Raw genomic sequence first — 15,013 nt, forward strand, 5'->3', positions numbered from 1 at the left:
CAGCGCTTGCAGGTTCACTACCTGATCTCTGAAGGGAGTGGTAGGAACCTTGGGCACGTATCCAGGCCGGGGTCTCAGGATGACGTGAGAATCACCGGGCCCGAATTCTAGGCACGTTTCGTCGACCGAAAATGCATGCAGATCCCCTACCCTCTTCAGGGAAGCCAATGCAACCAGAAGAACCGTCTTAAGAGACATTAGTTTCAGATCGACTGATTGCAAAGGCTCAAAGGGATGACCCCGGAGAGCTGTGAGAACCAGGGTCAAATCCCAAGAGGGTACGGAGGAAGGGCGAGGAGGATTTAATCTCCTCGCTCCCCTCAGGAATCTGACGATCAGATTGTGTTTCCCCAGGGACTTACCCTCAAGTGCGTGGTGATGTGCGGCGATAGCGGCAACATACACCTTCAGGGTGGAGGGAGACAGCCTTCGCTCCAACCCTTCTTGCAGGAAGGAAAGCACGGATCCGACCGAACATGATCGGGGGTCCTCTCGGCGAGAGGCGCACCATTCGACGAACAGGTTCCACTTCAACGCATAGAGACTCCTAGTGGAAGGAGCTCTAGCGGAAGTGATGGTGTCTACGACCGCTTGTGGGAGATCACTCAGAACCTCCGCATCCCGTCCAGGGACCACACGTGGAGGTTCCATAGATCGGGACGCGGGTGCCACAGGGTGCCCCGTCTCTGAGTCAGGAGGTCCTTCCTCAGAGGAATTGGCCAGGGAGGGGCTGTCGCGAGGAGAATGAGGTCTGAGAACCAGGTCCGAGTGGGCCAATACGGAGCCACTAACAGAACCTGCTCCCCGTCCTCCCTGACCTTGCACAGGAGTTGTGCGAGAAGGCTCACTGGGGGAAACGCATATTTGCGCAGACCCGGGGGCCAGCTGTGTGCCAGGGCATCCGTGCCGAGCGTGCCGCCGGTCAGGGAATAAAACCACTGGCAGTGGGCAGTTTCCGGGGAGGCAAACAGGTCTACCTGGGCCTCGCCGAAATGCTGCCAAATCAGCTGGACCGCCTGGGGGTGGAGCCGCCACTCGCCCGCAAGTGGAGGCTGCCGTGACAGCTCGTCGGCCGCACGGTTGAGCACACCTGGGACATGAGTGGCCCGAAGGGACCTCAGATACTTCTGACTCCACAACAAGAGATGGCGGGCGAGTTGCGACATGCGACGGGAGCGTAGACCACCTTGACGGTTGATGTACGCAACGGCCGCAGTGCTGTCTGAGCGGACTAGAACGTGCTTGCCTGACAACAGCTTCTTGAAGCGGGCCAGCGCAAGACGTACCGCTAGCAACTCGAGGCAATTGATATGCCAATGCAGCTGAGGCCCCGTCCAAAGACCTGCCACTGCATGCCCGTTGTACGTGGCCCCCCATCCCGTGGCAGAGGCATCTGTGGAGACCACAGCGTGCCTGGACACTTGTTCGAGGGGTACTCCGGCCCGCAGGAACGAAGGGTCCGACCACCGGACAAGGGTGCGACGGCAGCTCTGTGTCACGGGGACACGGAGCGTGCCGCACTGCAACGCCCATCTCGGGACCAGGCCGCGGAGCCAGTGTTGAAGCGGTCTCATATGAAGCAATCCGAGCGGCGTGACCGCGGCTGCAGATGCCATATGCCCCAGGAGCCTCTGAAAATCTTTCAGTGGAACCGCTGTCCTGCGCTTGAGCGAACTCAGGCAGTTCAACACCGACTGGACGCGCGCCTCGGTGAGACGCGCCGTCCGTGCAACCGAGTCTAGCTCGAGACCGAGATAAGAGATCCTCTGCCCGGGGGCGAGTTTGCTCTTGTCCCAGTTGACCCGAAGACCCAACCGGCTGAGGTGAGCTAAAACCATGTCCCTGTGTTCGCACAACTGCTCTCGCGAGCTGGCCAGGATCAGCCAGTCGTCGAGATAGTTGAGAATACGAACGCCCTGTTCCTTGAGGGGAACAATGGCCGCCTCCGCAACCTTCGTAAAGACGCGGGGTGACAGGGCCAGCCCGAAGGGTAGGACCTTGTACTGATATGCCCGACCCTCGAACGCAAACCGGAGGAAGGGTCTGTGTCGAGGCAGAATCGAGACATGAAAGTACGCGTCCTTCAGGTCTATTGCTGCAAACCAATCCCGGGGACGGACGCATTCGAAAATGCGCTTCTGCGTGAGCATCTTGAACGGCATCTTGTGAAGATACCGGTTCAGGACGCGCAGATCCAGGATTGGCCGTAGCCCACCGCCCTTTTTTGGTACAATGAAGTAGGGGCTGTAGAACCCCGACTTCATATCGGCTGGAGGGACCGGCTCGATCGCATCCTTCGCCAGGAGGACAGCAATCTCCGCCCGGAGGACAGGTGCACTGTCCAACGACACCTGAGTGAAGTGGACACCCCTGAAAACCGGGGGACGCCGGGCGAACTGAATCGCATAGCCGAGTCTGATAGTGCGAATGAGCCAGCGGGACGGGCTGGGAAGCGTGCTCCACGCCTCCAGACTCCGAACTAGCGGGACCAAAGGCACCACAGACGCACCGGGGGTGGGGCAGCAAGGCAGAGAAGGACCCGACTCGGACGGCTTGTAAGCGGCCCAGAGTGGGGTCGGACTCTGCGAGGCAGCGGTGTGCATGGGAGACTGCGCACGGGACGTGGTCTGCGCCATCACACTGCCGCCTGCTGGCGAATGGGGAGGGTGCTGGCAGCGGCGAGGCGGGGCCTGGCACACTGGCAGACACACCTTGTTGTGACCTGGAGTTTGAGGAAACTGCTCTTTTTGTGAAAAAGTGGGTACCGCTGGACTCCGGAGAGCCAGCGGCGGTGGACAGACAAACACAAATTCCCCCCGGCCCTCCTCCGGGGGTGGGAGAGATGGTGGAAAACTCTCCCGAAGAGCAAGATCCTTCCCCTCCAGGTTGCCCGTCTCAGGGCCGTGACTTCTTTTTCCGCTTGCCACCTGGCTTAGCTGAGACGGGCTGGGCACCACGCCCGCGACCGGCACCCTGCTGCCTGGCTGGTGTAGGCTGCTGCTTTGCCGTTTTAGCAGGGGCGGAGGACGATGCAGGCGGGCGCCCTCGGCGACGAGCGGGCTGAGGCTGAGCCACGGGCGGCTGGGTGGAGGCAGCAGCGGACCGCCGTGGCATGACGTGACTGATAGCCTCAGCCTGCTTCTGTGCAGCGGAGAACTGTTGGGCGAAGCTCTCCACCGCGTCGCCGAATAGGCCGACCGGGGACACGGGGGAATTTAGGAACCGCTGCTTGTCGGTATCCCGCATGTCCGCCAAGGTCAGCCAGAGGTGGCGTTGCTGGACTACCAAGGTAGACATCGCATGACCAACAGCGCGTGCTGTCACCTTCGTTGCCCGGAGGGCAAGGTCAGTGGCAGCGCGCAGCTCCCCCAGCAGCTGTTGGTCAGGACCTTCCTGGGGCATCTCCGACAGCGCCTTTGCTTGGTAAACCTGCAAGAGGGCCATCGCGTGCAGGGCGGAGGCAGCCTGCCGACAGGAACTGTAAGCTTTCTCAGTCAGACCGGCTGAGAACTTACAGGCCCGGGATGGGAGACGCGGCTCACCACGCCAGCCAGTGGCCGTTGGACACAACTGCATCGCAACGGACCGCTCGACTGGCGGGATCCTCGCATACCCCCTGGCTACCCCGCCGTCCAGGGAGGTGAAGGCGGACGCGGGGCCAGGCCTGGTACGGGCACTATACGGTGTCTGCCAAGACCTGGTCACCTCGTCATGTACCTCCGGGAAGAAAGGCATTGGGGCGGGACGCTGGGGCTGACCAGCGCGACCCCCCCCAAGTACCAATCATCCAGCCGAGATGGGCCGGGACAGGGTGGAGGGTTCCACTCCAGCCCGACGCACAAGGCGGCCCGGGAGAGCACAGCCGAGAGTTCGGGATCCGACTCGGCCAACGCTACCGTCCCGGAGGGCGGCAGCGCGTCCGGATCTTCCTCCCCCGAATTCTCAAACTCGCCTTCCGACGCAGCGATCGACATCTGATCCTCCGCCGGCGCACCAAAGGTAACGGCTGGACAGTCCGAAGAGGGCCCAGCGGAAACCAACGGCGGCAAGATGGGTTGCAGTGCTGACGAGGGGGCAGGGGCCCGCGGAGCGTTACCGCTCGGCGGGGGAGCCCTGACCGTTATCCTCAGGTCGCCCTCCCTATACAGCGCCGTACCGTCATTCCGGTTCCCGGGGCCGGAAAAAACGGTCGTACGCGGCATAGGAGAGGGGACCCCCGCTTCCTGAGACTTCAGGAAGGAGAGCCTCGACCTCAGCACCGCGATGGTCATGTTCCCGCAATGGGAACATGAACCATCCACAAAAGCTGCTTCAGCGTGCTGAACGCCCAAACACGAGATGCAGCGATTGTGCCCATCAGCAGGGACCAGGGAACGACCGCACCCAGTAACGCACAGACGAAATGACATACTGTCAGGGTTCGTCTGTAAAGCTCTTTTAGAAGGGGAAGTCAACTCACTCGTGCTGAAGCACCCAGGGAGCGACGCAATGTGTCAGGTACACCACTCCCTGACACACCGAGGAACCGGCCCAAATCGCTACACACAAACACTTTGTGTTGCTGTGAAAACAGCAGTTTTAGAGCTTATAGCTCAGCTCCTCGGACACTCGCGACCTCGCTGAACGTGCCCTCTCACCAGCACTGAAAGCTCGCTGTAATCCTCTTCTGAGGCAATGTTTTAGAACGAAAACAAACGAAGAAAGGAGTCTTCTAAACAGGACACCAGTAAATGGCTCCGAAGCGAAAGACAGAGTGCGATTGCATCCGCTTCCTATTTATATACACCTGTCGGGGGCGGTGCGCATTATGCAAATATCGCACGCCAATTCCATTGGCTTGTTTTAGTTTACACGAAGATGATAGGGCTCTCTAAGCGATATCCCAATTCGTCGGTCACTACTGACGTACGTCGAACGTGACCGACTGAAAGGGAACACATTTTACATATTGACATTACAGTTTTTCTCAATCGATTTGACACATTTCTCCAAAGTAATGTAACTACTCTCAAAACAGTTAACACAGTGATCTAAACACATTCTTACCTTTGTCAAACAGTTCAACTTTATTGCAAAATAAAACACTGTGTTTTCTCTATTAATGCATTTATTAAAAGTAAATACTAACATCAAAACTACAGCCATATTGTCTATGTATGAATATATATATATATATATATAATATTGTATCATTGTACCACCTGACATGGAAAGTGTACCAATCTACCTATACTTGAAATTAGCAGTTTTTATCCGTATATGAGAGAGATCTACAAACCTTTACACTCTGCCACAATGATCTATTGATTTTCTCTGGATGTTGCATTATCAGGCTTAATGTTACTACCTTATCAATTCATATAAAGCAGCCATATTTGTAGTTGAGCCACACTGACATTTGAGAATATACAAATTGCTGTGCAAAAATGTTCAATTATCTCAACTGCTTTAAAACTATATATTTATAAAAAAAAATTTAGATTTATATTCAAACATAAAAATATGCCAATGTATTTTATTTTGAAGTTCTTATAAATAAAACACCACTACACTAATGCTCTCCACCCATTTCTTTTCCTTTCCTCCTTTTTTACATCCTCCTCTCTCCTCATATGATCTCCCTCTATCTGTTCCACTCTTCCTTTCCTTCTCATTACACCCCTTCCTCTACCCACACCAACACTTTTACGCTTACACCTCAATATTTTCCTCTTCTCTTGCATATTCTTATTCTTTTCTTGCTCTTTGTTTACTTTCCCTTTCATACTTTTCCTGTTACATTATGCAGCTGTGATAAATGCATAAACAGATAGGAAAACAGAATTTCCTGTGTGTGTATTATTAAACAAGCAGTTATAATTTTGGAGCCAACTGAAAACATACCAAGTGTATTTGATAATATAGAGTTTTGCTTATTGTGTTTGGACAAATGCTATATAAATGTTTGTGAATTGTGTAAAGCCATTAAAAAAGCTTTTTTTCCTGAATTATTAAAGTTTTGGTTGGATGTATTAAGTTTTGAGAAAATGATTCACATGATTTGCAATTTGTGTGAAATGAATGAAAACATACAATCTGTTTAGGACAATTACAAAGTGTTCAGATCACTGTGTTAACTGTTTTGAGAACAGTGATCTGAGTTTGGAGAAATGTGTCAAATCAATTTAGAAAAATTGTAATATTGTGATATTAATTTGGCCCCTCTCTAAATATTTTTGCCTGTCTGTTCCAATAATGGACTTGACTGTAAAGTGGCTTTCATTTCATATCCAAAAGGACAAAGGCATTTGTCAGAGGCATATAAACGCATGTCTATTTCAGAAACCAAGATGTCAAATAAAGGTTGAAGATAGAAATGCCCTCTGTGCCACATGCTGCAGTATTTCTGTTCTCAGGAAGGTAAAGAATACACTGTCCCGCCCACCCTGCCTATAATGGGCCATACCGGAGACATGGCCATTGTTCCCAGCAGACACATAGAGAGAGGAGAGTTGTGCTCTCATCACACACACATACTCATTCCCACAGTCTTGACGCCTCCTTCCTGACTATTGCTACTAACACACAGTCACAAATAACACAGGGTGGACCTCCTTAACATCCCCTCTACTCTAAACAATCAACCCGGAGATATTATATACAGATAGACTGAATGATTGAGACAGACAGACAGTCAGAGAGATGGATATACATGGATGGATGGATGGATGGATGGATGGATGGATGGATGGATGGATGGATGGATAGATGGATAGATAGATAGATAGATAACCTGCCTTAAGTTCAACTTTTGAACCTATAACATTTAGTTCACTTCAGAATGTTTATCTTAACCAGATGTAAACCAGGCACTAGAATTACCTTTGCTTTCACTCTAAAACGCAGTAACACATTGCAGGGCTCAACAACAATAAAAGCTGGATAGCCCAGTGCCAATGTGAGATTTTCAGAGCAGTTGACAATTGAAACAGGCCAGTGCTGCAATGTCACTACATATTATGTTTGTTGATCATATTGATTTATGTTCCGTGCAAACTTTTGATTTTCAAAAACATTTGACTTTCTGTGATGTGTTAAACATTGTTGATCTGAATTCTGATGATTTAAATATGACATATATGAAATATATGTCAAAAACACTAGAATAATTTGTGATGGATAAGAACCAAACCAACCAGTCATGATTTGCACCATATCCCATATTTTTTCCAAAAAATGTGTCTATTTTTTTATTTGTTGAATGATTTATAGTTTTTATAGAGTGGTACTTTAGTAATTATATAATTAAAAGCCTAATAAATCATTTGTAGTGTTTTAGAAATTGTACATAAACATATAAATAGATATATTTTATGATGCACATTAATATGTAGATTTTTTGTGTTGAGGTCATTCAGAAATTAAAAATCAAGTAAAAATCTAAACTACTGGCTCAACTGAGTCAGCAGAAAAAAAATACTTACTTTTGAGCACTGTATCACTTAATAATATGTATACACTATTTTCAACCATACACAATAAAAAGAATAACACAATATACTGTGCTTGCAAAAACACTTATCAAAGCAGGCCAAAAAAAAAATATGATTGCAATATTTATCTTCTCCACAGAGTTAAGTCAGAATTGTAGTGCGTACCGTCCTGCAGCTGTATCTGATGGAGGTAGAGTGGACTCTGTAGTACATTACATCGGCCCGGTTCATCTTCCCTGGTCAACAGCATCAGGTCTGTGTAGATGAATATTGTAGCCTATAGGGGGCGATACAGACAACAGTGAGTTGCACCGCACTGAAACATCCACGCCTGACCTTCTTGTGCCACTCTCACTCAGCATCTGGCCACGTGAAGACAAAGATAATTCTTTATAATGGAAAACAGGAGACTCAGTCTTAATTATTTATAGCGCTAATTTAAAATAGAGAGCAGATGCAGAATTACACCAAGAATCAACTCCTTTACTCAATAGTTTAAATAATATTATTTAATAATTATAACACTCGTTAAAGTTACAATAAATCAAGTAAAGTCAAGTTAAGGTTATTAGGAAAGGGAAAAGCTCTGATTCCCACACAGAAAGCAGCAGGCTGGTTGCACTGCGCTGCCTCTCATGGCACCCACTGCCCAGGATTGGAATTAGGCCAGCTTAATAAAAGCAGCTGATCTAAATCACAGTCAAATACACACACTCTAGTTCTAGGACACTGGAGGAATGTGTTTAGTGATGTACAGCTCATCCTTCTTAAACACTCTGATCTTTAGAAACTCTTGACTGCATTACTCAAACAGGTCTCTAGGCAAAATTGAGGTCAGCTGGCATGCAGACGGGGGCCCTGCGAGAAAGCACAAAGGATGTGACAGACACTCAAAGGGAATTGCTATAGATACAAAGTCGGTTTTAGAGGCCAGTAGTGGCACTCTGAGATTTATCTTTGCACAATATTGCTCATGCTGAGGAAGCCGAGGTCACGTTATTCACAAACTGCAGGTTTCCTTTAAAGCTGCAGCAGAAAGAAATCTCAGATCAAGGTATCTGCTTCCACATTATGTGAAGCACATATTTTGTGTCTGGCATTACTGTCAACGAGACAAATATTCCTGTAGTTCCCAAACGATCGTTCATTGAAATGGATCTAATTTAAAAGGTAGTGTTTCGTCTAGCTTGAGAAAACACTGGGGTCTCTGAACTAGCAAGCTTTTAGAGAGGTATCATGAGAACAAGCTCAAATCTGACCAAGCAAAATAGTCAATTCTCCTGAAACGGGACACCAGTTCTAGGTCACCTTCAGAGCTCACAAACAAGACATTACAAGAATCGTAATCGCAAGACAGAACATTTTAGACAGTATATCTCAAGCTATATTTCTGGAACCTGATCAAGGTCTTGCTAAAGAAACCGAGTCAATAAATGTTAAACTAAATGCAAAAATTTTTACATGTTTTATACATGACAATGGTCTGCAATGAATGTTGACAGATTCCCCAGTTATAAAATATTAAATGTCTCCCTCATACAGCCATCACATAGCGTAATGGAAGACATTTTACAGTACTTTTCCCAACATATTCCCCTCATTCCCTTTTAATGTATGGAAAAGAGCAGCAGGGACATTCTGCTATAGTTCTCTTTTTATGTTCCATGGTAGATAGAAAACTATATTACAAATAGTGACAATGTTCATTTTTGGAAAAACTAGCCTATTCCTTTTAATATCTCAACTCATTCTCCAACAAAGCAATGTCATTAAATGGAGAGCAAATGGAAAATTGTGCTTGCTTCAGATGTTTCTACTGAGAAAAAGACCTTAGTTCTTATCTCAAAAGAGATCTCAACAGTCTCACAAATTTTTCTCAGATTTGCCAGTCTACAATCAAAGGTCATGAATCTCAATAGGAACTTAAACATTTCTCATTAAATTCTGAAGAAAAAAGAAATGGGCTGTGACATTTATATTATTTTTATGGCTCTACACTCATAGTGTATGTCAATAATTGTCTCATTAGTTATAAATTAATTTGTTCATTCAATCATTAAATCTAACAGAAAACTCTCTTAAGTCCCCTGATTCATAAAAGAGCAACCTCTGAGTAATACATTTTCCTTTGGGGAGAGTGACAGTTAGTGGCGTTACCTTAAGAGCTACGTGTTTACTGTCATGAAGGATCATTTCCTCTGACAACATCAGGACTCTCTCAGGGCTGCACAGGTCCAGTGGCTGCAATACAATTAAACACTCATTACAGCCTCAATATTCGCATCATGTCAGTCATGTCATTTGCACAAGGGTGTATGTTAGCACAACACATCCCAGGCCCTGTCCCAAATGTAACCCTAAGCCCCCGTGAGTCCACACTTTTGTGACCGAATGCCACTTTGGCCATGTCCCAAATGGCACACTTCATATGCACTTTCAGCTTTGTGGACTTAACATGGCTGAAGTATGCGCATGTCCATTAAGTCCATGAGACCGTAGGGTGTCCCATTTGTCATTTTAGGTTTCAGAAGGGTGCTCCCTTTGTGGTCAATATGCGCCCTTGATCCGCACTTTTGCCAAGACCGTGCTGAAGCGAGCTCCTTAGTAGACTTCTTCCCAACAGTCAAAGCAGCGTTACGAAACTGCTGACTCATAGAAAGATCACAAGTGTTTAGGGTGCCATTTGGGATAAGACCTTTGACTATTGGGTAGAAGTCTGCTGTGGAGCTTTCGGGCTTGGCAAAAGTGCACATAGATGGCGCATATTGGCTGCAAAGAGACACCCTTCTAAAACCTAAAATGAAAAATTGGACACCCTACCGTTTTGTGGACTTAAATGACGCGTACACGGCGACCACAAGATCGCAAATGCACATCAAGTGTGCGTTTTGGGACAGGGCCCCAAATAAAATATAATAAAAGCACATCAGCCATTAAAGGGATAGTTCTCCCAAAAATTATTCTGTTATCATTTACTCACCCTCACATTGTTCCCAACCTGTATGTTTTTCTTTCTTGTGCTAAACAGAAGATATTTTGAAGAATGTGGGTAACCAAACAGTTGACGGTAGCTATTGACTTCCATAATATGGAAAAAATACTATGGAAGTCAATGGCTACAGTCAACTGTTTGGTTACCCACATTCTTCAAAATATTTTATTCTGTGTTCAGCAGAGGAAAGAACATCATACAGGTTTGGAACAATGTGAGGGTGAGTAAATGATGATGGAATTTTCATTTTTGGGTGAACTATTCCTTTAAGTCAGCCCATATATGAGTGCAGGTAGCTGACGCTGACATATTATACTCCAACTAAATTTCAAGCAACATTTTTGTTTTAAACATTTTCATGACCTCGTAATAATTGAGAAAACACATGTAATATATAGAAATTCATATGCAAAAGTACCTTATACATTCAGATTTTAACCAAAAAAACTTTGATGGTTTATGAACAAATTCTCTTTGTCTACCAAAAATCTGTCAATTACCCATTTCAATTAATGAGCCATTGTTCATTATTGGTAGGGATACAGTCATATAATAGCATACGCTCCTTAACATAAACTGCTGACCTTTTAACTCTGCACAATTAAATATAACAGAGATTAAATAAAATAAACCATAGATAAAGATTGCCTAAAAAACCTGGAAGATACTGAATGTACCTGAACAAAAACAGGGAAGATGAGAATCTTAGGGGCCAGACTGACATATGTGCCATAGTTTGAGTGAGGCAGGTGGGACTGAACAATGGTGCAGTTCTGGTAGTTGGCAAAGCTCTGTCTGTAGGATGAGGGAGGCACTGCAGTGGTTTTACTTCTCATAGACCTGCATAAGGTGGCTTGTGCGTGCAGCCCCCCATCCTGCAGGTAGTCTGGGCTCTGCTGCAGTCCTCTGCTAGTCTGATAGATTCTTCCTATGAGTTAACAAGAAATATTATTAAACACTTACAAAAAGTACCAAAATGTATGTTTTCAAAATGTACCAGATTTTTTTGAAACATTATAAATGTCTTTATTATGTCTTTACTGTCAATGTCTCAATGTATTTAATTTCTATCAATTCATATTAATTTAATGCATGCAACTTAAAAGTATTAATTTCTTTTGAAAAACAAGAGAAAAAAAAGAAAAGAGAAAAGAAAAGAAAATCTTACTGCCCCCAAACTATGAATATGTATGAATATGTTAATCATTCACTACCATGTCAATATTGCCTGATGGTATTGCCATCTGTCATACCACCACAGTAATTTGTAGTACTAAGGGGCTCATAATGAATTTTTATGCTTCTTTCTTAAAGAGCTTATGCAGCAATTTCAGATTTCAAACTGATCTGAGACCAGCCATCATCAGATCTTTACCTAAACAAGTTCAACATAAACAAAAAACCTTTGCATGGGCTGTCTTACCTAGAGTTCCCAGTGTGCCATTGGAATCAGAATACACTGGCTGCAGTATCTGCAACATAAAACATTCACAAAAGTGACATATTACCCCAGCCATCAGTCAGAATGAATACGAATTCACTTTTTTTCAGATTCCAACCTGGTTTCCAGGGCTCACAGGGGAGAGGATGATGTAGTTGTCGCCGTTTGATGATGTCACACGTGTACCTTTGAGGGTCTGGGTGCGTGTTTTGTAGTCATTTTCTTCACGCTTTCCAGTCCAAGACCACAATGACTCTCCTACTCCATTTCCTGCGTTATCAGGACCACTTCCTTTTTTACGACGACCCTGTTTGTGATTGGTGGGTCGGGAGAGTAACGGTGGGGTTTTGTTTTGTGTTTTTGCAGTTGAAGAGAGAGAATCAAATCCGGAGGGTTTGTAGGAAGGTCTGTGGATAAGCCCCTCGTAATAAGGTTTCATAATAGGCACTGTCCTCCACACCACCACTGTGATCTCATTTCGACAATTCCTGCAGGAAGGAAGATCATTTTAACAATAAGGCATAAATGGATTTCAAAAGAACCATTAAAGAGATAGTCCACCCAAAAATGAAAATTCTGTCATCATTTATTCACCCTCATGTAATTCCAAACATGTTTGACTTTCGTTCTTCTGTGGAACATAAAAGATGATATTTTGAAGAATGGTTGTATTTTTTTTTTTTTTTTGTCCGTGCAATAGAAGTCAATGGGAACTGAAACTGTTCGGTTACCAACATTCTTCAAAATATTTTCTTTTGTGTTTCACAGAAGGAAGAATGTCATAGAGGTTTTTAATGACATGAGGGTAAGTAAATGATGACAGAATGTTCTAACTTAACTTCCACTATGTTATTACTAATTCCACTAAGCCCATGTTACCTCATTAAACTATTACCATTAAATTACCAGAAGTGATTAAGAAAAGAGTTGTGAAACATGTGACTACAAAATGATCACCAAAAACATCCCTACACACCTGATGGCATGAGCCAGGTCCACACACTTCCAGTGTTCAACTGGCTGGCCGTTCAGCTGCAATAATGTGTCCAGTTGCTGTAAACCTGCCTGGTGAGCTGGACCACCTAAACAAAACAGACAAAGACAATCGAGATAATTACTCACAGTTAAATAAAGTATGCTCATGAAAAAAGAAATTGACAAATGACATCTCTTCAATGTCTTTTTTCCTCCTAGAAAGCAATGAGATGAAATGCAGAGCAAATTTTTAAAAAATTACACAGATCTACAATGTTTTAAACTATTCTGAGATTTACAAAAATACCAAAGAATTCAATTCATCAGTCAAATATTTCATTATGAACTCAAACTTTTCTCAATATATTCCACAAAGATGTCCAAATTTTTTTTTTTTTTTTTTTTTTTAATTAGCAATGTGCTATTTACTGTCAGAAACAAAATTGTATATTTAGATGTACTAGAGCTTGTCAGTGGGGCAGTACCCTTAAAAGGTCAACTTTGTACTTTATCTAGCCCTAAAAGGTGCATATTCGTTCCTTAGTATTATGTAGTATTATGTACCCTTAAGGCACTAATATGCACCTTTTCTGAGAGTGTGTTAATACCATGGTATTTAAAGGTGCAATATGTAATATTTTCTGAATCTGAATCTTGGGACATGTGGTTTTCACCTCAACGGCCGGTGGAAAAGAATTGGGATAGGACTCGGGCAGAAATCACGTTCATGGATGCGACTATTAACATTACTGTAGTATGAAGTAGAGCGGGATCGAGTGTTGTGGGAGCTGAACAAGGCCGCTGGAGTGACTGCGCAACATGCCGCAAGCAGCGGAATTTTTATTATGCCACAGTTGCCGGCACCGCTTCTGCTTTTCCGGTCATGAGTATGAAGTAACCAAGCAGCAACCTCCCCCAGTTTCTCTTGAAGCCAATACAGAAGTGACTTAAACTGCAATTCATCGACTGGCCGCTAGGGACAGGCTCCAAAAGAGAGCAGAATCTCATTGAGTCCCATGTTAAAACGGCCAACTTTACAGCAGACAAAAACATGTTTACAGCCTGGATCAAATTGTGGTTTTGGTCTATACAGCTAATTTTGCCCTTCATGACAACTCTGAGGGGGGTGAATGGAGAATTTTTTTATAACTCATCCGTTTAAATTATATTAAGCCTTTAAGTTCTGTATAATTAAGGGTGTGTTCACTTGAGTGACAGGTGGATTGCGGCTGCTGTCTGTGAGCCGTCACTTTATCTCAGCTAATTCCAGCCGCTGAATTTGGCATGTCTGGCGTGTTTGTGTTTTTTTGGGGGATTATTTTATAGAATTTTAAAATAATAATATATACAATTATAAAATAATATGGCTCGAGACTCGAGACTGATGTGCGTCTGTGTACATGTGCATGCGTGCACATGGCATTGGCTAAAAGTTTTGTTCCTGAGATTTACTATAATGACAATAGCAGGAGGATATAAAACTCGGACGGCACTCCTTGGATATTATAACTAAAACTGCTGGACTATTTTGAAAAATTATACTTTGGACACAGGCTCATTTGTTTGTTAGATACGATCATATACAGTTATACAACATAAACGCTGCTCAGATTGCATAATTTCTTGAAGAACGATGATGGAGAGTGATCATTCAGAAGAAATGTGATGCAAACAATGGATAATATATCAATATTTCATGGATTTGTTTTTCAATGGACACTCATGGACATTTTACCCAAGTGCCACGGACTGGATTTATCTCGCGATCACTATTTCATTATAAAAGTATGAAGTCCCGTTTGATTTTTCATGTTGTTATTTGCACACCCGACACAAATTACAACTACTGGTGCTGCAGCATCTATATCATAAAAAAGACACCGTAGATTGACAGTAAACCTTTAGAATGTTCAAATGATAACTTGTTATCTTTATTAATCTTTAAGATAGTATCTTAGATAGATAGCTTCTTTAGCCTGCTAACATGATCACGTCGAGCTAGGCGGGCGTGGTTTCAGTAACCAGGCACCTCAGTTCCAACCATGTCTTTGCCCATTTTCTGTTATCTGGGAGTGACGTCCAGTGACACACTGCTAAGATGGCAGCGGCCTCATTTTCGCTTCAAAAATGCTC

The 15,013-nt window shown here is 44.7% G+C and overlaps 1 protein-coding gene across 4 annotated transcripts in view; it reads right to left on the bottom strand.

The window, feature by feature from the left end:
• The window catches only part of LOC125267621 (regulator of G-protein signaling 3-like), a 51,456-nt gene that overhangs the window by 15,693 nt on the left and 20,750 nt on the right, over positions 1 to 15,013 (bottom strand). For all 4 annotated transcript variants that reach the window (XM_048189434.1, XM_048189435.1, XM_048189433.1 and 1 more), the window contains 6 exons: positions 12,882 to 12,987; positions 12,024 to 12,393; positions 11,888 to 11,936; positions 11,142 to 11,392; positions 9,630 to 9,713; positions 7,638 to 7,749 (listed from right to left, as the gene is read on the bottom strand). In XM_048189434.1, the coding sequence (XP_048045391.1) occupies positions 7,638 to 7,749; positions 9,630 to 9,713; positions 11,142 to 11,392; positions 11,888 to 11,936; positions 12,024 to 12,393; positions 12,882 to 12,987 (972 nt within the window). The remainder of the gene's footprint in view (positions 1 to 7,637; positions 7,750 to 9,629; positions 9,714 to 11,141; positions 11,393 to 11,887; positions 11,937 to 12,023; positions 12,394 to 12,881; positions 12,988 to 15,013) is intronic.

Source organism: Megalobrama amblycephala, linkage group LG4 (genome assembly GCF_018812025.1).
Source record: "Megalobrama amblycephala isolate DHTTF-2021 linkage group LG4, ASM1881202v1, whole genome shotgun sequence".
Classification (NCBI taxonomy): Eukaryota; Metazoa; Chordata; class Actinopteri; order Cypriniformes; family Xenocyprididae; genus Megalobrama; species Megalobrama amblycephala.